This window comes from Nymphalis io, chromosome 1 (genome assembly GCF_905147045.1).
Source record: "Nymphalis io chromosome 1, ilAglIoxx1.1, whole genome shotgun sequence".
In the NCBI taxonomy this organism is placed as follows: Eukaryota; Metazoa; Arthropoda; class Insecta; order Lepidoptera; family Nymphalidae; genus Nymphalis; species Nymphalis io.
The window spans coordinates 578,792-604,361 of NC_065888.1; the positions used below are offsets into that span (position 1 = coordinate 578,792).

The following is a 25,570-nucleotide window of genomic DNA, read 5'->3' on the forward strand; positions in this document are numbered from 1 at the left end:
TAATGCGCCTTCATGACAGCGATTGATTGAAGTGAACGTTGTCTGTGAATTTTGACAGATAAGTACACTACACGCGAATCATGCGATGCATTGTATCGCATGCATCATAAAATAATAAATTTAGTATTTGATTTTGTCAACTATAAATCATAATGAAGAGATAAGTCATATCTTTAGGTACATTTTAGGATAATGAAAGTTTGTTTATGTATTTACTTAAAGTATTAGTGAATCACTGAATATGACGGAAAATTCTTCGAAAAGGTAAGGAGTTATATATACATTTAAATAGCAGATATATTACTTCCCTAAAAGTATGTTTAAATTTACCTGACCGCTAGAAGTAGGCAACAAATGCTTCAACGGGATCGCCGTTTCTTTTAATTTTGTGTGGGTATTTTTAAATTTGTCATAAATATTTTTTATTAATTAGAGATTTTTGTTACAAAATAATGTAATAATATGGTCAAAAATGATATATCAAAGAAAATAAATCTATAATAATCGGAAAAATGACAAGTGTCAATTGTTGATTTAAAAATAAAAGTTTCATAGAGAAATTGAAAGTAAAAATAGTCTATTATTTTTTTTAAGCTGACAGGCTCATCAATCATTTAATTTATACTTTTAAGATATTCGTTCTCTTTTGTGTTTATTAACAAATTTAAGTCTAGTAAAACTAATAGAAGGTTCATATGAATTTTATACCATATTGTTTAAACTTTTAGATAAACTGAATAAATATAAAGATTAATCTAGATTAGAATATTTACTGAGCAATAAACATAATATAAAAAAATAAACAAAACTACTGTAAATAGTTAATTGTTTTCAGAAAAAGTTTTGAATTTGGTAGGGTATGTTGAGGGTATGTTGATGATATTAAATCACTACCTACATATATATACATAAATAAGATTTATATAAATAAGATTATCTACCTACATATATATACATAAATAAAATTTATGAGTATGTTATATACCTAAATATACAAAAACATTTGTATTCATTATATTTTTTGAGATAAAAATAAATATATTTGCATACATTAAACCAGCTTATTTGATATTCATAACATAAATGCCATTTAAAATTGAATAAAAATAAATTGGAATGATATTTTTTTCCTAAGCTCAGGAAGTAATAAAAACCTCAAAATAAGTACTGGATCTATTCTTACTGCAGTTGTCATATTAAGTGTGTCCTATTTCCTGTTATTATCTTTTATTTTTACTATTAAAGTATGAGTTTGTTTTATTGTTGATTTATACCATGTTAGTAAAGTATTGTTGGGAAAACAGTCTTACTACTTAGTTCTTACTCTCTTTTAATATTTAACTGTTTACATGGTAAATTCCATAGCTTATATGTTAATAACAAATGTTGCCAGTAAAGTTATATTATATTTATATAATTGTTAGGTTTTGTAAAATAAATATATAAACACTGATTACATAGTATGTTTTAGTAAAATTAAGAACATTATTAAATTATTTAGATGTAGTATTGTGTGGGGGTGTGAGAACAAACATGCATTGTTTATCTTTTATTGATAGTTGCTTCCGTCAATGGGACAGTATTTGATAAGATTTTTTTTTATTTAAATACCTTTTCTATTAGTAATTGATACTTTTATTTTGAAAATGGCAATAAGTCTTTGATATTTATATTGAAATTATAGTTTAGTTATGTTTTTATTTGTTTCCTTGTTCACATTTATAAGAGGATGCAGCTTAATTCATTTTCTTTTCTTAAAAATTCAATATATATAGAATATAACATTACCTACGATATAAGTTATTGATTTGCATTTTATATATCAATATTATATATATAATATTAAATATATTAATTTAAATAATAATAAATTATTATTAATAATATTATCTATATATATATACATAACTTATAAGTAATCTTTTCAGAAAATATTGAAACAAAAACGAACTTGTCTTACAGATTTATTATATTACAATATTTGTATTATGGTAATCTATGGCATTTATGGTTGTCCTATAATTTATTATTCATTGATGGCCTTATAAAGTTAATCAGGATAATTGTCTTTGCCACCCACATTGATTCATGAGCCTTCATAAACAACAACATTATGTTCCATATTTTTGCTGTGATATGAGTTATTCTTAGAATGTACTAATAATGTATTAGTTATTAAAGTAGGTTTGTTAAATGTAAAGGACTTTTATTCCAATAAAAATGAAACAGATAATCAACAATTTTAATTGGTCATATAACCTTTTTTCATTAAGTGATAGACTTTATTTTATTGAATAGTATGAGCATAAAAATTAAAATATAATATTGTAAAGTACAAAAAGACTTGAAAATAAAGCATATTATTAATACAAAATGACCCACTTGCAAGTGATACTTTCTCTGCTCCATCAGAAACCAGTTCTTGCTATAAAAGTATACAGTTTTATAGTTAGGTTGGAAATTCCCTTTATTGAATGAATGACACGAAAGGCATTCGATTTTACTCGGTTTTCGGTCAGTTACCTCGAGCCTGCGAAATTTTTCTTTATAATGAATGCAGTACGATGTATTCTTATTACAGGGCAATGGGTACAATAAAAAATACTTTGTTTAATTTATGGAATGTGACCGCAAAATTCCCGCGCGCGGGAACCATGCGTGTCGGCCATTGTTATGATGTTTTCCAACGCATCTTGATCAAGATTACTGAACTCGAAGCTTTTGTAGAATATATATTGCGATACTAGCTTACGAATGAACTACCGCCTTTTCTATGATAAAAAAAACATGTATGCGTTTAAAATAATAAAAAAAAAAAAACATTTATATTAATAAAAACTCTTTTATATCAAGAGCTATGTGCATCTTTTCATTTGCTGCACTTGTAATTACTTAATTGGAAAAGCCTACTGAGATATAGGAGGTACGCAATGCAGGAATAGTGTTGATTTTAATACCTGATGATTATATTTTTAGGTTAATGATGATTTTAAAAAACATTAAATATATACCGAATATTCGCTTATTATTGAATTAGAGGATTTTATTTACGAAACTAACTTGAGTTCTGAATTTATAATCAAAGCGTAACAAGGAAGCCTCTTATCGATTACGTTGGAAATGCGGAGCCTTTTTGGTGTGCTTATTGATTGTTAACATGTAGAAGGCATTGAATGCAGTGAGTCAATGCGGAGGCCGGGCTATTAGGAGCCGTAACCCACTTGCGGCCATTGTTTCAGTGGTATATCATCTACGTTTGATTTGATACTGATTGATTGACCGTGAAACACTATTTAGTTATGAATTTGTACTTGAAACTAATACCTATATAATACAAAAGACTTGGATTATTTCCGAGTTGTAAAGCTATCTATTTTGATTTGATGCATTTCAGTTCTTATTCGTGATAGTGTTTTCTCAAAATCTACTTTAGATTTTTTTGTTGCTGACGTAAAGACCTTGTTCCACCGCGTTGCTTCACTGGAGGTTGATGTGTACTTTATCTACGCTGTTTTTCTTCTTCGTCGTGCTCGAAGATGAATTATAAAAATATTTTAAGCGTATGGAATCTACGTAGTGTTTTCCCGGTTTTGCACCAGGATCATCGGTTAAGATCCAAGTATTCTCTGGCTTTTTTTTTGAAACTCGCATAATGTATATATACATTTACAAGCCTTTAATATCTAGATATTTTATATTTTTAAAAAGGTATTAGTTTCAAGGTCTATATTAAACAGATAATTGTTAATCCTCTCCAACCTATTATACTTACTGTAAAACTTATTTCATAACAAATTCGTACATCAATACTAACATTATAAATGCGAAACTAACTTTATCTGTCTGTTACGCTTTCACGGCTAAACCACTGAATAGATTTTGATGAAATTTGGTATGGAGCTAGCTTGAATCCCAAGCAAGGACATAGGTTACTTTTTATCTAACACGGCAGGTATTAAATCCTCCCCTTTAATTTAATATCTCGCCGATATTAAATTACAGTTTAAAATAAATTTAAATGTAGTTCATAATCACCATTGACAAAGTTTGCCGTGTGATTTGTTGCAAAACGCGTGGGCTCCGCATCTCGAGCTAGATCGTGCGCTGTTCCCAGATTCTGGGTCGTCGATCTAGGCTGACCCGTCCCGTGTCGGAGTACTGCTCTCTTTTCGTCTGAAGTAACAATTAGCTGTTGATAAATTTGATCGCCTTTGATTTTCTTTTAACACTTAACCGTTTACCCAATTAAGTGTACATACACAGTTTGAAGATGTTTGAATACCTTCGTTTTTTATTATATAACTATAATAAATTATAATTAAGCGAATTTGTTTTCTATATAATTCATGATAACATGAATTATAAAGAAAACAAATTCGCTTAATTATACGAGCATAATGCTCGTTAATATAAGAAAATAATGTAAATAAATCTGCAGTTGCAAGTAAAACAGAGAATTGTTCTTTCCACTGACTACCATTACTATCTTGTTAACGGTTGAACTTTCATCAATAAGTATAGAAACTTGTAAGATCACGATTTTATGGTAAATTGGCACTCCCGATATTGCTGTGACCTCTTTTATTTAAATATGTTGGATTAGAAATCGTTACGTGGAAACTCAACATACCAACAGGTATAGCTTTATGAGTTTTAGGTTCAACGCTCTGTAGATTGCTCGCAAAAATATCACTAGCGGAAACAGATGCGTCAACATTTCATCGGCTTTTCTTGACAAGTGTTAAGATAAATTGCGTTCCCGTGCGGTCCTCTCTCACGACCTAATTGTTTATCCTTAATGTAGGATGTTTCTAGCACAATGCCGTTTCATTTTATTTCACATCATTATTGGTTTCAATCTCCTTTTTTTAATTTTAATAATGCGGGTAGTTTATATATGTGTCTAATTTCAAATATCTCTGTGCGTGAGTACGTACTTTCCCGTAGTTCAAGTAACATTAATGTCATGGGATAGTTCACATGTTTATAGCATTGTATCCGACTGGTATTTATGCTAGTTGTATACAAAGGTAGGTTATATAAAGAACATTAGCGGTACTTTTTTACATACCTACTTTTTATTTATTAATTAATTGAACAATTAGAATATAATTGGATATCGTTGTTCATGCGTAACAAATAGGTATTTGATTTGTTTAATAATCTTCCATGTATAAACGGAATATGTAGTTAATATTTTTTTTAAACCAAATCCTAGTTATATACTCATTGGATTTGGTTTTATATCATAGATTTAGACAAATACGTCTTTTTATAAAGATGTATTTTTTAAATCGTTTGAAGAAAAGAGTTGATTGTTCAGAAACAAAATATATAGAAAAGTAATTTTAAAATATTTGCGATGCAAAACGAACACGATTCGTACTGCGCGTTTATTCAGTCGTATTCATGCTCATCTAATAATTCCTCGTATTGTAGACTAGGTCAATCTAGTGTCAATACAACGGAGTACAAGCGTGCCAATAAAAAGGTCATCGTGTCGATGTATCGCATAGGATCCGTTGTATTTATAGATGGACCAACACGCCGTTTTATTTATCTGGAGCCGCCCACCCGTCTCCCGGCGTGCTCGCGTGACATAGACGGCGGTATAAACAACAGGCAGAATTTGTTTTATGTTACCATTGTGATATATTTTGGAGAAGTGACAATGCTTTACGATGCGATTCATAAAACACATTTATGAGACTGTTTAATTCTTTGATGACATTTTTAGTATGGCAAAAATCAAACCCGAATCAAAAAGTATCAGGCTACATATAGTAGTTACATACAAATATAAAACGTGAGTGTATATATGTATTATCCTCCATACGTCTATACCAGCCATACTCAACCTTTTCTTTATAGGGGCTACAAACACGTGTTAGTCATGGTGTCGCTGGCCGCAAACTAAAAATATTTACGTAATGATTTCTTGGTTTCGGGATTGTTAAAAATTAAATAGCTATGAACGGATTTTATAATTTTTTTTTATTATTTCCTGACGTTTCTAACACTTTGTATTCGTGGCCACAAGTTGTTTTAATCAAATTATTTAAATGTTAGTAAAATTTTAAATTTAAAATAAACTAACATTAGGTGCTGCTGGGCCAACCACAAAGCCCGGCGGGCCGCAGGTCGAGTACTGCTGGTCCTACAATAGCCAACACCTAACGATAGCAATGGAACAAGATCGTCTTTAAAACTTCAGTTTTGAAAAATATTAAACCGAATATTAAAGAATATTAAACCGCAATATAGTTTTATGCCACTTATAAGCACTTTCGAAACCTCAAATGTATACTTCAATCAACAGCCAATCGTTGTCCACTGCTGAACATAGGCCTCTCCCAAGGTGCGCCAAAGCTCCCTGTCCTCCGTTAATGTATACTTATCAAAATTAAAATTGCAATCGATATGTCTAACCATCTTTCCGGCCCTAGCTAGGTCTAGTTCTTACGTATCGACGCAAGCGAGTTTAAGGAAAAACTCAAAGCGTGAATCACATTAAGAATTCTTTTGCATATTTCCAAATCTGTCAACATTCAACGGGATGGAATCATGGAAACAAAGTGCAGTCTAGTGTGAGCCGGCGCAAGGGACGTTCGCTTAGTCGCGCACGCTTCGACCGGTTATTATGACTTGGAAAGGATACCAGAGTTTATTTTCGGATTTAACTTTTGTTAATCGCTTTTAAATGTTTGCAGCGGACGTGCCATTACGTAAATATACTTACGTTTAAAATATTCTTTACAAAAAATTGCGCGTTAAACTCACCGTGGACTATTTTGGAATAAATTGGTTTTTGATTTTACATAGTGGTCGGACATTGCCTTTATCGACTGAACTGTATTAACTTCTCACAGAATGAAGTCATGAAGTGTTTACTTGGTAAACGAGTTTGGAATTGTATTTGTATGTGTTTGGAGTGTTGTTCTAATTAGACTATCATGCTCCGTGGAATACTGTGATGTATTTTTTTTTGTGAAATTATCCCACGCGATTTTGTGACTGTGATCATTGTTTCTTAATAGTTTTGCTATACGATTGTCTTGATAAAGAAAATTTGTCTACAAATATGAGTGGGTGAGATATGAAAAGATGCATTAGTCGTGAAGATGCCGATGCCTCATGGACGAGGAGGGTAGGCTCGTGTTTTGGAAGGGTGGCATGTGGGAAGGGGGTGCCCCGACCCTCAATTGTAATACCTGTAAGAAAAGACGCGCTGAACGAATGGACGCCAACGAACGCCCTCAGGGGTAAGCATTGCAATTATCGTTTTCCTCTAAAATTATAGAAGCGCGAATTCAATAATAGAATTTACTTTGAGGGATATAAGTTGTAGATTGTGATAAGTCGCCTTTTTTGTGTAAGTGATTTTTTCGGACTTTGTTATTACCCAGCACTCACCAGTGTAGTGTGTGTAGTGTAGTGTAGGTGTTACAGTATATAAACAGTTATATTTATATGATGTTTGTGTATTTGTAATATCTTTGATTTTAACGAGTTATTTAAAAATGTTTATTGTCACGAATTTTTATAAATAGTAATAGTTCATACGGATGTAAATGTATAGCGTTTTATTATTGCAAACTTTGTGAAAATAAGACTGATTCATGACTGATTCTATATATTTTTTATAAATAAAATACCTAAATGTTTATATACTATATGAAAAGTGTTACGCCTACAGACATACATATAATAGACTCGACTTCAAAAATAAAGGTAGTGTTAAGTTTAAGAGCAATCATTTATTTATTAATCCTTTATTGCACACACTTTACAAACATTTAGTAACATATAATAGCAAGTAGAACATCTAGTATGCCAAGGCGGCCTTATCACTTACAGTGATCTCTTCCAGGCAACCTCTGTAAAGAGAAATATTTATGTTTTTTTTTAGCCAGGATCATTAATGGGCGTAGTGTGCGAACAACTTATACGTATCATTGTCACATCTCATTTCATAAGTCAATTTGTTTGTAGTTTTTTTTTTAATGTATCGATATTTTGAACTTGTCTATTGTGCTACTTGTATTTTCTCCATCGAGTCGCTGGATACCGCGAGTGAAAAAATCGGTAGTTACTCTCAAAAGTGACACCCGATCGAGATCAGAGAATTCAATATCATATCAAGATACAGTAACACAATGGAACAAAAGAATTGATATTATATTATTGTCTCGTTATAATATTGAATAACGAGATAAACCACGTTCGAGATATATACATGTATTTTATATATTTATGTATTATATATATTTATACATGTGTGAAATGACAAATTATATAGTTAACGTTCGTTAACTTTACGGTAGTTTCATTAAAAGCGTCCTTAAATATTGTATGTAATGTTTTTAAAATAGGAACATTCCGAATTGATTATCTTTCGGTAATAGTCTATTGCTGGTAAGGATCAGATATTCTACCACTAAACAGTTTACGTTTTATTGCTTCCTTCAAATGTCATTTATACGCACTGAACCGACGGCTAATGTTAGGTATGTCTCCTGTAACTTAGAATGCTGTAAGAATTTTAATTAACTTCTTACATTGTTAATGTTTACGGCGAGATGGCAGTTAAAATGCGGGAAATTCGGTAAGCACGTATAATCGCTGATTCTGCGTCTGATTTCGGTCGTGTCGGATTGCCAGAATTGTGAGTGTGCATCTGTGTTTGCCAACACACTTGAGTGCTATAATATCTTCACCACAGTTGTCTACTCTCCGTCAGAAGCCTATCTATATTAGATAGAAAATATATAACATTATATAATAATATATACACGGCCTTAATTATAAACTTTGCTTAGTAATAATATAATAGCGGCTATTTAGTTAAACACTGGTTTCTCTCTTTCTGACATTATTGATTTGACATTCGTAGTAAGAGACAGCATTATTAATCAAGTCACTCGCTAAAATATGTTTATGAGTAAAGCCGTTAGATTGTAATCTAATGATTAAGCAGATAAGTTCCCTCTGAGATCTAATCAGGTGACGACTCAAAGTAAAATTCTGGCGGATAGTGTCATCGTCGTGTAATGTCTGCACATTGTCGCTGTAAGAAATATTAACAACCAACCAACCAACGATAAGATGTTATTTCCCTTGTTCCCTCATTACACTGCCTCAACCTTCGCCCCAGAACGAAACAAATGAATACTAAGTAGTTTTGTTTGGTGGGAGAATATGAGATGAGTAGGTGGAATCCACCCAGACAGACACAAAACCCTACCACCATGTATCGTAAGGGTGGTGTATTATTTATTTGGATTCATAATATTATACACTCCTTTAATTGAAAATGTCAAGTACAATGACACTATCAATATTATCAGTGTCCAATTATGATTAGTCTGTCAATGTATGGTGTCATATTGCTAACGTAATATTTAAACAGCTGTGACTCGTCGCTTGCGTTTAATTGATGATTTAATTAATTATTTATTTATCATTTCAAAGTGTTACTTATCTTCGAATGGTTAAAAAAATAAGTAATGTATTGAAGAATACTATATACCTACCTATGTCGGTACCTGTAATATTAGTGTGTCTGCCTCTTATTTATATATAAATATTTTTTGGTTTCCTGGAAGAAATATCTTTGAGGGACAAGCATGTCATACTTAGCTCTTGATAAAAACTCTAAATAAATTTAAAATTACTGTCTGTATACATTAATTAATTGCTTAAAATTTCGTATAATATGCGAATAAATCAACGAATATTTTTTAAAATTTTTAATCGAATTTTAAATCGAATAATAGGCCATATGTAATATGACATTTTAATGGAGTTATTGAATGTAAAGAACAAAGTTTGATTACTAATAAATATTTATAATTGCGGTAAATTATGTACACATAGAACGTAAATAGTTTTTTTAATTGACCGTTAGCATTCTGCATAATATTCTGCATGAACGTAATACGTCAGTAACAGTCTGTTAATGTCCCACTGCTGGGCCTTAGCCTTCTCTCCATTTTGAGGAGAAGGTTTGGAGCTTATTCCACCTCGCTGCTCCAATGCGGATTGGTAGAATACACATGTGTCAGAATATCAATAAAATTAGACACATGCAGGTTTCCTCGCGATGTTTTCCTTCACCGTCAAGCACGAGATGAATTATAAACACAAATTAAGCACATGAATATTCAGTGGTGTTTGCCCGGGTTTGAAGCCACGATCATCGCTTAAGATTCACGCGTTCTAAACACTAGGCCATCTCGGCTAATACGTCAGGAGATGGCATTTTATTTAAATGATTGAATAGATATGATATGATATATTCTTTTTAATGATAACGGTATTGTTAATTTATTAACCATCGTTCTAAAATTTGAAACTAATTATTATGAGATGTTTTTAATGTAATTATGATTTCAAAGTCAAATGTTTTTGTCCAAATTTATTCATATAGATGGATTACAATTGTTTATTAGCAGTCAGAAATCTATCGTAAAATACCACGTACCTTTTTAAAAATCATTTTTGACTACATTGAATGCATTTATAAAATGATTGGGGCGATCATTTTATTAACTGTCTATGGATGTAGGCCATTTTCTTTTTAACGTTGGAAAAACACATTACACGGTTCCCTTGGAGGAATGTGGGGGGAACCGTGGGGGGAATGTGGGGCTCGCCGATGTCCAAGGCGCCGAGTGCGCCCCGAACATCGGAATACCCACAAAAAAACCAGCGGTACCCTTTCCGTTTTAAGGAAGAGCGCCATGCGATCGCTTGCGCATGCTACCGTGACGCACTGACGGCCAGCCCGCCTATACGAGCCTCAAGTGAATGCAGGTCAACCCAATCACCCTTAAATTATTCTACCGTCAAACAACAACATTTATATGTTAAGAGTGCCAGTAATTTTAGGCAAACGGGATTTCACATAGATCTGCATTTGACATAGATGTTGAATAAATTGTTTTTCCAACCTCGTAGGCATTAGCAACAATAATGAACTACATTTAACTGTCTGCCTTTGTAAGGAAATGAAAAAAAAAGTTACTGCTCCGTTATTTTTAATATTTCGTCTGCATTATATTGTCACTTTTTGAATTATTTTTTCGTTTATCGTTAGTCGGTTTATTTATATTATAATAAAACTAAAACAAATCGCATTCCTTTCCCGGGCACAGATGTCCGAGCAACAAACACGTGTTGCCGCGACATCACTACTGACTATTTTTTAACGACTAATGAGACGCTCCCAGAGCGCTTTCGGAATTTTCAACCATTTTATTCTATACTAGCTTTCCGAGCCGACTTTGTGCGATTGAATTAAGAATATATTCAATTTTACCAGAACAGAAATATTAACTAATATTATAAATCAATCAGTATCGATAACCAAGCAACCCCTTAGCTTATACTCAATGGCTGATTTACCAGCGGGCTGAGTAGGTTAGAGCTTAGGTCGGCAAATTTACGGGGCGGCATATTTTGTAAAATATATTAACATTATTTTGTGTGCAATGTGGTAAAAATGTATATAGACTATAGTTGAAAATGTTTAAATCCGCCACTGTTTTTATTATATATTTAAAATCTTCTTATATAACCAAAAATATTATGATTCAAATTACAATGTGATAAAATTATAGTTGATATCATTTTTATATGTATAGAGTATGCGTTAAAGTAATTATGTATTATAAATTTTGATAACGATAAATGTATCCAGTATGTTGACATAGTATGGAAAAATATATATAAGTATGTGTATCAAGTAGACGTCCGTTCTGGAAATACAAGCTGTACTAATGTTGAAGTATAATATCGAGTTAGTAGTTTTTGCATAAATCTGCAGAGGACAAACAAACAAAACGTATGTCTCGATAATATTCATGTCCTGTTTAAGTTTGTTCCTCGTCATCACCGACGTGGCTGCATCAGCGTTAGGAATCCGCGTATCTTTCTCCTTTTGTTACATACTTTGTCTTTTCAAGATATTCAGAGGCGTTTATTTCTTGAAATATTTGAACAATATAAACATTTCAAGCACTTAATTAGAACCGGCTTGAATTCACGCTTTACGGTGATTCGTGGTATTTAATAAACCATAATTTACTAGTGTTTTATAACCTTCAGTTTTAAATAGGTGGAAAGCTTTATTTTAAATCTATACTCGGTTTTCACTTCGTGGTGGGGTTTTGTGTAAGTCTGTCTGGGTAGATACCACTCATTAATTATTCAACCGCCAAACAGCGAGCGCCAGTTTAATTACAGGCAAAGAGACGGAACATCTTATTTCACATGGTTGGCAGTACATTGATCGTAAATGGACTAATTGTAATCAGATTTAATTAATACTTCTTATAATGTTCCGCAGTGACAGTGACCACTTACAATCAAGTATTGGATAGCTTTCTTCTCTGTCTTCTTTGTCTTCGATATTAATATAAAATATTAAGAAAAAAAAATATATAAATAGATGAACATTCTTTTCGCTATTTATTTGTGTTAATAAATAGACGGTCGTGAAAACATAAAGTATATGTATGGAAAATACACATGTTTTGTCTAGCTTAAGTAGCGAACATTCGTTATTGCAGTCACAAAATTATTGCATTTTTTTTTTAAATAATTTAGTCTTTAAAAAATGTTAATGAATGGACGGCTTGCTTGCAGGTGAAGTCAAAGTGAAGTAACTGTCGATGACCTCATAAAAAGTCTTGTTTTGGAGCTAATATGAAATAAGCCCACTAAAATTCTATAATTAGAGATTTCAAAGCTCCAGCGAGGAACGGGAGTTGTTATGCTATATTTAATATCGGCGAAAAATTTAATAAATACGCAAATGTGTCTGTCGCTTATATCTTTTATTTAGATTAATTTATTTGCTTTAAATTAAGATTAATATAATACCAATAATTCACTTTTCGCATAATATAAATTTAAAATTTATATTTTTAATTGCATTCTTAAAATTTCTTTTTATACTTTTTTAACTATTCTCTCTTTATGGTCAAAATAATAACGGATTCAACACCAAAAACACTCGCAAAAGCACATATATTATATATAGTCATTTAGACATTTCTTTAGCTATAATATTTATATATATTTCCCATTTATTATGCTTATATGTATAGGTTTAATTGTCTGTTTGTACTTAGTACCAAATATGATAGACAATGGGGTGAACATGACATCAGGGGTTAACTTGCATGATAAACGTTCATTGACCCTGAATTTCGTAACCATTGCTTTTTATAGGGCGCCATGTTTACGTTATACATACATATAGGTCAATGAACTTTCAGGAAATTAAGCTTATAATGGAAATTATCTATTTTTTGTATTTATTACAAAACAATTAATTTAATAATGTTTCCGCTTACGAGTAAGGGGGTCAGATGTTACCGAATGTCCTTTTCTGTACTCTTGATAAAGTGTAAGCAAAATATAATGACGATCGGCTGAGTAGTTCAGACGCGAAAGCGTAAAAATCAAAGAAATAAATAATCAAACTCACTTTCGCAATTATAATAAAATGTATATAACGATATTTTAAGCATTAAGCAGTTTTATGTAATAAGTATTCATGATGTACAGTTGTTTCATCGCTTTTAAAAGCTGTACTCTAAAGTTTATATAACTCAAAGTTTCTCAATAAACAGGAAATGTTAACGTAAAACGATCCTTTCTATTCCTGATATTCTATTCCTCTACCGTGTTTAACTAAACCTACAAACTTCCATTTTTTTTTCTGGGTAATTTATATCGCGCGCATTGTTTATTTATTTATTTATTTATTTATTTATTTACAAAATATAAGTAAACATTACAGGTTGAACCTAAAGCATTTAAAAGCAAAGCCTTGTTATATTGTGTTATATTGAAATTGAAAGCAAGCTTTGGAATTCAATTGTACTAAACAAACACTCTTTCATTTAATTTCATCGTCTAGTAGTGTCTGTTTTCGTCTCACTGTCAAGGTCAGTAAACACTGCAATTACAGACGCAACATCTGACGTGTCACGGGCGACAGCAATCACCAAGGCTCTCGTCTTGAATTTGACCGTTGACAAGCTTATCTCTTAAATCCACTTAAGATTTAAGATTAACTCAAACAATATCAATACTATCATTATCGCTACTAACATAACAGATTTACTGGTGGTAGGGCTTTGTGCAAGCTCGTCTGGGTAGGTACCACCCACTCATCAGATATTCTACCGCAAAACAGCAATACTTGATATTGTTGTGTTCCGGTTTGAAGGGTGAGTGAGCCAGTGTAATTACAGGCACAAGGGACATAAAATCTTAGTTCCCAAGGTTGGTGGCGCATTGGATATGTAAGCGATGGTTGACATTTCTTACAATGCCAATGTCTAAGAGCGTTGGTGACCACTTACCATCAGGTGGCCCATATGCTCGTCCGCCTTCCTATTCTATAAAAAAAAAAAAAAAAAAGATACTAAAAGAATGTTTGTTGCTCCTTCTTTACTCAGTAACCGAGCAGTTTTTATTTTTTTTTGATGGATTTTGATGTTTCGTTAAGAGACAGAGAATCTTTTTGATCACGAAATCACACGGAGTACCCACTGAGTTATCGTGTTGTGTTGTCCGTGTGATAAAACACCAAGAGAAGAAACTTATTTAAAATAGATAGACCGATTGGCAAATGGGACACTTGATTGTCACCACCACCGACATACATTTTCACTGTACGAAATATTAACCAGCCTATGCGATGTAAGGTATACATCGTCAATTTAATATTATATAAAATTAATCTAAATAAACAAAGTTTTAACTAATATAATATAATACCTAATAACACTACACTACACCTAACTTAAAATAACATTACTCATGGATATATCTTATGTAAAATAACTACTACAACTACTGCTCAGCTATGTATGTATACTAAGATAATAATAATGTACCAGAGAATACTGTTAATGTACACTTATTGTAATCAATTATACATTTTACATATGACAATAATCATTTAATATTATATTAGTTAATTTATATATGTATATTTATAAGAATTATCGTAAATAAATACACACGTTATATATTGTGCATTGCCTGTCTATATAATGAACAATCGCACACCAAAATTTTAAAATATAAAATCTAAAAACATCAGATGAGTCTTAAGTGTCACCTCCCTTACTTGTCATTGCTTTGTTAGACGCACTATATTTATTTGCTTTTTTATGTTTTCTTTTTACTGACCACCTTACTTCACGTCACAAACTACTCGTACTTGCTTGCACTGTACCGATATTATTATGGTATTAATAGCTTATTGTAACATTCGCTGTTTTACTATGTACGCCTATTCGATTTAATTATTTTTTTTCTAATTGTTCTGTAATTTTCTCTGTAAGTCATTTAAATGTAAATCTTTTGAGAAAATAAATGTCTTTAACCGTAACCGTAATGCGCCACCACCTTTGGAACCAAGATGTTCCTTGTTTTTGTTCATGCACTGGTTCACTCACCCTTCAAACCGGAACGCAACAATATTAAGTATTGATATTTGCCGGTCGAATACGTGATGAGTGGGTGGTACCTAGACAGACTTGCACAAAGCCCTGCTATTACGTTAATCAGAAAATATGCTATTCCATTAAAACCTTTGCAAAGGACAGATATATTTTGGCTTATTATTTCCCTTTAGTCCTAATAGTGGTAGGGCACGGTAGATATATCACACTTTTTGATCATTCTACCTCCAAACGGCAATATTTTGTAATGCACGCAGCATAAATATTTCATATAAATATCTCAGTTCCCATGGTTGGGGCGTATTGACGGTATATACTTATACCGCCAATACGCCATTATATAATATAGAGAGTAATTTCCAGAAAATGTACCATTGTTGGACAAAGCCACATACCATCAAGACGCTCCAATGCGGTTTGGCGAATAAAGTGGTGGCAGAATTTTGTTGTAAGAAATAGTTAATATAACTTACAGTGCCAATATCTATAGCTAATGGTGACCATTTAGTAAGAAAATTGCATTATTATTACAATTCTCCCCACAGACAATAGTACTTATTCTTAAATTTTTAATTTTTTCATGTTTTCAAGTAATAAATATCTGTTCCTCACCTTCGATAGCAGAAAATGTCTGTTTCATACAAAAATAGCCATCGGGCATAAATTATTTTGTGGAACTTGGCAACCTGCCGTTTTGTGCTTGAACAGTCTTCCAATCAAGACCATGGTGTCATTGTATTCGAAGCGGTGTAGTTACATTTGTAGTAATGTTTTAGTTACGCGTTTAAATAATATATTAACATACATGTATTCTATTAGGAATGCTTGCTAAAACACATAAACTTTAACAAAATTTGAGCACCTTTTACAAGGGAAACTTTTATTCCAGAAATTTGCGCAAAGAGAAAAAACAATTTCATGTTACAAAAGGTGGATTTAACGCTATCAAGGCATTCTCTACGAGTGTATATATAGCTTTAGCAAATATTCATGATGTTCGCAATTGTTTAAAAGTACTTTTACATAAGTAATAATAATAATTGTTTATAAAATTATATCAAACTTATACAGAAAAAACCGTTAAACGCACTATTATAAAAAAAAACGCGCATATTTTCTTAGAGGCTCAAAGGCAATCTGGCCTATCGAATAGCTTTCACAGAAATCGAGTTAATAATATAACCAGACTGATGAATAAGGAAAGGACTAAGGAGTCAAAGGATCGGAGTTGACTATTCAGTCGTAAAGAATATTAAATTTAAAACTTAAGTTCTTCTAATGTTCATTTTTTAAATGTATTTTCTTTTGTTTCAGCGAGCTAAAGAAACTATCAGAGGAGAGTCTGACGCGGCAACCCGAAGAGGTCTTTGACATAATCTGCAAACTGGGAGAAGGGTCATATGGCAGTGTTTATAAGGTTTCCATATTTGGTTTGCTATACATAGATTATCAATTTGATCCTTTAGGAAATAACATTTTGTGATATACGCTCATAATCCTGTTGTCTCAAGTTAGTAAGTAATAGAGTGAGTTTAATAGGAGTTTAACAGGAAGAAACAAGTATAAAAGCTGGAAAATGGCAGGTAAGATAGTTTATTATTAAACATGTGAAACGGCACGTAAAATATTTGATAAGCTTACTATTATTAATAAATATTTCGTTCCTACATTTTATTAATATAAACATCAGCTATGGGCTCTGGGTAAATCATACGATTGGGTCGGATACATTAAATATTCAATTCATCGCGGTTTTAATTAACAGCCTTAAAAGGCAACATTAAATTTGCATATTATTAAACCCCACTTACTGTCGAAGAATTCTTTGAACCGGTGTATATAGAATATTCCAACCACAACAAGAATTAACCAAAATAAATAACTTTGACACCGATATCAATTGACGCGATATCATTGGTCGAAATCTTGAATAATCTACGGTATTCACTATGGATTCGCGAAAAAATGGCGTTTTCAATGTCCGCAAAGTTGTACTCGGAACTTCGAAAGCTGAATTAATGTGGTTTTACATAGTTAAGTGGAATAGTGTGATTATAAATAAAGGTAAATTAATCGAGAACTGTTTATAGTGCATAACACACAATTTTTAAATCTAAGGTTTGTTTACCTTTATTCCTTCTCCAATTGGAATAATGTATAGTAGGTATAATAGTAATATAAATTGAACGTGAACAAAGACAGACTTGATTTTGAAATGAATTATTCCAAATAGGGATCTCTTCCAAACGGTCTTAGTGTACTGGGTACGATTAATGGGTGATTCTTTAGATTTAACAATTTAATTTGAAAATAAATAACAAATGTGTAAAACGAATATATACGTTATATATGATCAAAAATTAATCAAAATAATGTTTCTTAGTACTCTCAAAGTTAAAGAACGTCACAAATTAGCATTGGCAACCTATATTTATATAGTAACTTATAATATTATCATTTGTTAAATATTCCAGGCGTTACACAAAGAGAGCGGACAGGTGCTTGCCATCAAGCAAGTTCCCGTCGACACTGACCTGCAGGAGATCATCAAGGAGATCTCCATCATGCAACAATGCGACAGCCCTTACGTTGTCAAATATTATGGCAGTTATTTCAAGAACACGGACTTGTGGGTGAGAAGCTACATAGAGTTCGTCTTTTTACAATCATTGTATCTACATTTTCCACTCACTTAGTATTTAGTAATTCTAGTTCCAGTAGCACAAGTTGTGGAAAGGATTTATGACGAAAAAATATTGTTGAAAAAGTATAAGTTAGACTTAAGAGTACTGGAATTGACGAACCGACTCACTGACTGACTAAACAATGAAATGCAGGAATATATACCAATATTTTATAGTTGATAAATCTTTCAAAATTTATTTTCGGCATAATGAGATTATCCAGCAAAACGTATAATTTCTGACCTTCAAACTTTTCCTATTTAATCACATTTTCTCAAAGATTTACTTTTGAACATTTCTAAGACAAAGTTGATAACACGGTCACTAAAATGTTTTCGTTAATTCTTTTGCAGATCGTGATGGAATACTGCGGCGCAGGTTCCGTGTCAGACATAATGCGACTGAGGAAGAAGACGCTCTCCGAAGACGAGATAGCGACCATCCTGTGTGACACGCTCAAGGGGCTGGAATACTTGCACCGGAGACGAAAGATACACAGAGACATCAAAGCGGGGAACATATTGCTCAACACTGAAGGTCACGCTAAATTAGCGGATTTTGGAGTCGCTGGACAGTTGACCGTGAGTTGCATGACATGTGATAAAAATTGAACTCATTAATTTTCATTCTTCGAACTGTAAATAATATTTAGCTCATATCGAAATTACTAATTGAAAGACATGTTGATGTCCGATTCCGACCACGGAACATTTCCAAGAGTGATTAGCCAACTTCACAGAATGTACATAGTGCATGGGTGTGTGCGCAAACACTACACAAACACACACACACTATCTATTCCCTGATTCTCACGATCCAACGAGACGGTAAATTTGATACGACCGGAATGAGTTCAGGAGTACGTTTTCCTAGGAACCTAACTGTAAACATTGCCAACTCTAAAATGCTGCTGGGAATTTCTTGACAAAAATTCCCATAAAAACTGTCCATATAATCAATTTCCAAAAGGTATATAATCTATTTATCATTTTCAGGACACAATGGCAAAAAGGAATACAGTAATTGGAACGCCATTCTGGATGGCGCCGGAAGTGATCCAAGAGATTGGTTACGACTGTGTAGCGGACATCTGGTCACTTGGCATCACTGCTCTCGAAATGGCGGAAGGGAAACCGCCGTACGGAGACATACACCCGATGAGGGCGATATTTATGATACCCACCAAACCTCCGCCGTCTTTTAGGTACGTCAGGAAGCTTTATATGTAGCTGGAGTTACTATATGAATTTAATTTGTATTTTAACTATATAGTTAAAGCTAGCCTCCATCAAGTTCAGTCAATAAAATTATGGTGGCGGGAAACCTATCCACCAACATAAAGGTGGGCAGGTCCCCAAATAGATGTGCTATGGCCAAGCGAATAAAGATTTGTATAATGTTTCCAGAGAGCCGGACCAGTGGTCGCCCGAGTTCATTGACTTCGTGAGTCAGTGCCTCATTAAGAGTCCAGAGGAGCGAGCAACCGCTGAGTTTTTGTTAGCACATGAATTTATAGGTTCGTATATATAATATGTAGAATAAATTGACTGCCTCGTTGCAAATTTATTGGGGTTTTCGAAGCGCAACAAAACAGAAATAACGGTCGTACAGCGGTGCACACCCCCACCATACCCACGCTGTTTGAGGTCGGGTTCTCTAACATCCGTGGACTCCACGCTAACGCTGTCCACCACCATCTCGAGACATCACGGCCAGTAATGTTGTTTCTCACGGAGACACAAATACTCCGTCCTGCCGATGCCAGCTATCTTAATTCGAATACCCGCGTCGGCCGCAGGGAACGCCAAGCAGCCCAGCATCCTGAGCAGCATGATCGCCGAAGCGCGCGAGATCCGCGAGACGCAGGCCTTCCGCGCCGCCACGCAGCACGGGCGGCCCGGCGCGGGCGGCGCGGGGGGCGCGGGCGGCGGGGCGGGCGGGGCGGCCGGCGCGGGCGGCGCGGGCGGCGGCGGCGCGGGCGACTACAGCGACGACACGATGAAGGCGCGCTCGTCGCGGGAGGCCACGCTGGTGCCGCGGGACGCGTCGCTGGAGCTGGCCGCCGACCTGGGCACCATGGTCATCAACGACCACGACCTCGCCACCATGAAGCGTAAGTGACGCCCTCCCGGATACTGACTTGCCAGTGTGTATCGTTTCTCTACATATTCGGTGGCGATCTCCTTCTATTTTGTGCAATAAAAAAATATGTTTTCTGGCGATCCATCGGAGATTATTACAAATTATTCACCATTGATTGTAATGTTATAAAAAATTAAAACAATATAATCGAGTCGATATTCACCACATCTAATTTTTCAATAAAAAATTCTAAATATGGCTCTGAGATTATTTCATGTCAATTTATCATTATTTTTCACTTATCGCAATGTTTGAAGAATCTAACATATAAAAATATTATACGAATTAATAAGTAGTATTTTTTTATTTGTTGTAATTAATTCGTCATATCCATATATTAGTAAAGTATAAAACAATAGTTATTATGCCAATCGGTCAAATTTGCTAATAATTTCATCAATTTCTATGATTTCCAGGACACGATACGGATCCCATGGACACGAACCGGCCTAAATACAGGCCGCTGTTCCTGGAGCACTTCGAGAAGAAGGAGGTGAACCATCTCAGCATGGCCGCCACCAACGGTACCCTCACCGGGCCTCTCAGACTGTCGGACGAAGAGAGGTACGGCGAACACGAGTATTGTAAAAATATACGTGATGTAATACTTTTTAAACGTTGACGTTTACAAATCGATAAGTCGGTACTCTTGCTATTGATAAATAATTAATCGATTTCGGCCACGGCGCCCACACTCGAGGGACACGGGATGACAATCCGACATGTCCGGAGAGCATCGGCGCCAGACCGCCGTCTGCACGGACTGCTACCATTAGCGAGCTCGTCACGTAATGAGCTCGTGCGTGTGGAGGCGCGACAGTGACGAGTGTGTGTCCGCAGGGCGGCGCCGGCGGAGGTCGCGCCGCTGCAGCGCGCGCTGCTGGACGACGGGAACTTCGAATTCGTAAGTCAACTGCACGTCGTCACTCTGCTCGCGCTGCGGCCCCGTAAGTGCGCACCCCCTCCCCCGCCGGCCCCCCGCCGGCCCCCCGCCGGCCCCCCGCCACTAACCGTTTCCGACTAACAAACACGTCCACATTCCACAAGAGTCTGTTGTTCTATCGTCGGGACGTACTCCGGCTCCGGATTTATACTGTTCCGTTGAAACCTTTCATCTAGGAAGATCTTCGAATTTAAATATTTTGTATTCAATTATTAGTTAATATTTATCTTTAAAAATATATATTTATACGGACATATTTTTATGCTAACGATACTACTTTACTCTTTTATATATATGTTTTTTCAAGTAACTAATTAAGTTTAAACTAACATCACCAAGTTGTTCACTAACATTAACATTTCTATTTTAAAAAATATATTTTTATTTATCTTTTATTAATAAAATCTTGAAACAGTTTAAATGCTACTTACGGGGCTCTTTGGTAGAATTTAGCGATAAATTAAGCACTCTGGTAAAAATTGTAACTAGCTCTCTATTGCTTTAAAAATATCCAATGGTTGCCGCTACACACGGTTCGTGTTCAATTGACCCAACGTTTCAATGAGAGTTGAAAGGTGACCATTTCAATTGGCTCCTGCTGCTTCAATTGGTTTGAAAATATTAGCAGACCATTCGAATCGTTTCGACGTAGTAGTCGCTCGACCGAGTTGAGCTCGCGCCGACGCGCGCAGTAATGAGTGTGACGTGCGGCAGCTGTCGTTCCTGTCGGAGGGGGAGCTGGAGGCGTGCATGGCGCGCCTGGACGCCGAGATGGAGGCGGAGATCGAGCGCCTGCACCAGCGGTACGAGCGCAAGCGCCGCCCCATCCTCGACGCAATCTCGCTCAAGCGGAAACGCCAGCAGAACTTCTAGCCGCCACGCTGTGAGCCCCCGGGCAGGCACCACCGCCGCAGGTACCGCCGCCCCCCACCGACGATTACATATTCTAGATAACATGATAAAGAAATGGAAAATTTCAGAAGGAACTCAAAGTATGTGATTGCGTTCTGATCAAAATATTTCTGCTAATTATTTTTTTATCAATTCTAGGATTGCCGACGCCCCGTCGGCCTCGCTGCCCGCAAACGGTTCATTTTCGAATCTTCTCATTTTACATGCTTTGAAGTAATACTGAAATTGGCGCTGATTACCAAACGTAGTCTCGGATCAGCTTAAGCGAACTCTTTAGTTTAGTGATTTATTGAAATCTTACAAAGATCTTTTTTTTTACTAATGATAATGAAAAAAGACCGATTACCTTTTGTACTAAAACGACTAAAAGAGTACTAAAGAACTACTAGCTGTTAGTAAAAAAAAAATATTACCTTATTACAAACTTTTCTAGAAATATCCAAAAATATAATTGATTGAATATTTTTGTTTCATACTGAGTTCAAAACATTTGAATTTGAGTTGGAGTAACATTTAACGTACGTACGTATTGCTTACCAAGCTGAGCGATATTTTATCTGCAAACTGTGATTTTTATGTCTGTGCACCTCATTAACTCTATTATGTGATCTGCAGAAACGTACAATGATGCATTTCTTTAAATGAGTTCTATATTTAATAGAAAATAAGTTTTAAAACTCCTGAACTTCATATTAATTAATATTCATATAAGAGGCAGTTTTTTCATGAAATTTCAAACAATGCCTTTACGACTGGCCTAAAATTATTTAAAATTCTATAAATTGGAACTTTTATATTTAGTCAAATAATAAGAATCAGGTGCTCTTAAGTAGAGGTGCCAAATCGCTCATGAAACTGCTAAAAGTTGTTCCTAATCTCATTCATTACTCATTCGTATCACGGCTTAATCATTTAATTGGAATTTCTCGGCCAAATTTTCAATTTTCTCTTTAGATTTAAAGCATTTGTGCGCGTGATGCGTAGACTTCGTTACAAACGTTGGAGACCTGTTCTCCTGTAGATATAGTTTTAGATTAAGCTGTTATCTTAGCTTAGAGAGTAGACGTTGATTTCGTACGTGAGTACGTAAGCTGAGACATATCCGCGTAGTTTACGGCCTGCAGTGTCCCGCTAGATGGCATTGAACGGTTTAAAACTAAACGTTTTGTATCACTAGACAGCACAAATACTCCATATTTTTTTATAATAGATCAAATGAAGAGGTTATATGTACACAATTGTTTTGTGAATATTGATCTAATATATACATATTAGAATTAGTCCTCTAGCGGGGCATTCGAGAATTTTCTTTGTGTGACAAAACCCTTTATAAGAATATACGTGTAGTAATTTTGTATGGGTATAGTATATTGTAATTAATTCATGACAATATTATGTATGTAGATATAATGGTTTTTTTTGAGGATTCGTTTACGTGAACAGTTTTGTTTCATATTCAGAGACGTCGTTTAGTTGATTAAGTTCCTCGTTTGGATCTCAGGCGTGTCATCTCAATTGTATTATAGATGTAATTCTATCTTAGTTATATTCACTCTTGTACATTGTAGTGGGTTGTGAGATTCGACAGTTATATATTTCCAAATTTATATGCAAAGTCGATTGCGAACTTTGCGTTAGTTTAACAGTTTTAACAAATGCTATATTTTAATAATTAGATTTGTAAAAATGTTCTTGTAGAGAAAAAAAGTTTTAATAACAAATACGGTGACCGTTTCCCGTGAAATGGGAAACGAACCGTTAGAGGGACGTTGATTGTTTGAAATGTTTACATTTTCGTGATAAATTTAATATTTATCAAGTTCTTACCCTTTCTACAAACCCCCTACCCCCTCTTCCCGCCTGTACAGATCGTATTTTGCTAAATAAATAATCTTCGATTAAATATTGACAAGTTACAAATTTTTAGAAGTGCCATTAAGTGTAATATAATAGTATTTTCGTACATTCGAGCAATAGATTTAAAATTTAGAGTCTTTTATCTATGGAGCGATGGGAAGGTAATGTGTTCGTCGTGCCATTTGCGATTGAAATTTTTTCGCTTATATATAATTGTAAGTTTTGAAAATTATTTCGTCGCGATTTTTTGGCGAAATATTTATTGTGAAAGGCGATATTGGTCAGCAGAATATGATATTATATTGATGTCTTCGATGAATTTATAAATACATTTAATTTTTGTTTAAAATGTAAATCGGTGCTAACTTTTGTTTGCTATTTTTTTCATACATTATATTTTCTTTATATGTTAATAATAACGTTAATTATTTTTGAGTTGGACGTTGCCATGAAATATTTGCATTTAATATTTAAATATTTATTGTTGCAATTGATACCGTAATTATAAAAGGATGTCTTGATACCTTTCTGTATTTTGCTGGCCATAAGTCTAAAATTGGCCTACACATACATTAGATAAACATTTTCTCTGAAAATTGTACAGGGTAACGTTGTAATATGTGTGTAATTTTGCTAAAAGCGCATTTCGCTTTAATTTGCTCTTTAAGCGATCATACTAATGCTGTTAAAGGCAATGGAAAGGGAACATGGTTTGATAATAATGACGTAAAGGTTCGAGTTATTTTGAACCTTATAGTGATAAATAATAAGGAATATCGTTAATGGTTCGAGCTGTACGGATTACAATAACCGGTCCAATAGAGAGAAAAATAAATGATTTAATTGCATCTAACAGTTTATTTGTAAGTTTGTAAATATGTTAGAGTCCGTACAGGAGCTCGAGTCGGCCGAGCTCGTTGCGGGCTGCGCGCGTGGCGATCTTGCATTACTAGTGCTGTGTTTTCATATAAATATATATTTACAGTGACGTATATTTTAATTGTAAGATTTATTTATATTCCAAGATATTATTTTTTTTATATAACTTCAAGCGAAGTTTGCCGCCAGGTTGCAAACTTTTAATTGAAGTAATGTTTATGCGTAGTAAGCAAATTTAATACGGTCAAAATGGCATTTACTAATGTGATAATAGGTCGAGGTGCTGTAAAAATATAATTATATTATAAGTGTATTACCAAACAAACAGTAAGTGTTATTATTATTATTATTAATTGAACCGATTTAACGTACGTTATATGTCGATGATTGTTCGACATTTTCGACAAGACGACGCTCACAGATGCGACGAAATCGAAGTATTTAATAATAATATAACAACAAGTAACGTCGCCACGCGTACAGACATGCCGGTTATAATTTGTCGTAGACGAGAAGTGCACTTTGTAACTCTGTAGCCTGTTGAAGTGTTGATAGCTCTACGCATTATATTTTTGGATGAATGACTCACAGATTAAAAAAGGATAAATTATAAACACGTTATTTTATTAACCTTTATTTATATTGTGTAATTTAATCTTATATAA

The 25,570-nt window shown here is 34.0% G+C and overlaps 1 protein-coding gene across 3 annotated transcripts; it reads left to right on the plus strand.

Moving 5' to 3' along the window:
- The first annotated feature begins 68 nt into the window (after positions 1 to 68).
- LOC126771236 (serine/threonine-protein kinase 3) lies at positions 69 to 25,521 on the plus strand. Of its 3 annotated transcripts, none has more exons than XM_050491029.1 (11): positions 69 to 264; positions 16,803 to 16,905; positions 17,963 to 18,121; positions 18,526 to 18,753; positions 19,168 to 19,376; positions 19,579 to 19,688; positions 19,971 to 20,285; positions 20,731 to 20,878; positions 21,155 to 21,261; positions 21,972 to 22,171; positions 22,308 to 25,520. In XM_050491029.1, the coding sequence occupies exons 1-10, from the start codon at positions 242 to 244 to the stop codon at positions 22,142 to 22,144; spliced, it is 1,575 nt and encodes a 524-aa protein (XP_050346986.1). In that variant the 5' UTR covers positions 69 to 241; the 3' UTR covers positions 22,145 to 22,171; positions 22,308 to 25,520. The 3 variants fall into 3 exon arrangements, with proteins under 3 accessions (XP_050346986.1, XP_050346969.1, XP_050346978.1); XM_050491012.1 differs by lacking the exon at positions 69 to 264 and adding an exon at positions 6,603 to 7,262 and having other exon boundaries at positions 22,308 to 25,521; XM_050491021.1 differs by lacking the exon at positions 69 to 264 and adding an exon at positions 6,606 to 7,262 and having other exon boundaries at positions 21,155 to 21,218.
- Positions 25,522 to 25,570: the final 49 nt, after the last annotated feature.

What these genes read in the sequence shown, in the direction of transcription:
- LOC126771236 (XM_050491012.1), top strand. Translation starts at nt 7,135, where the DNA reads ATGGACGAGGAGGGTAGGCTCGTGTTTTGGAAGGGTGGCATGTGGGAA. An exon ending in CGACCTCGCCACCATGAAGC is followed by an intron (nt 20,286 to 20,730) that starts GTAAGTGACGCC and finishes TATGATTTCCAG; the next exon opens with GACACGATACGGATCCCATG. An exon ending in AGACTGTCGGACGAAGAGAG is followed by an intron (nt 20,879 to 21,154) that starts GTACGGCGAACA and finishes GTGTGTCCGCAG; the next exon opens with GGCGGCGCCGGCGGAGGTCG.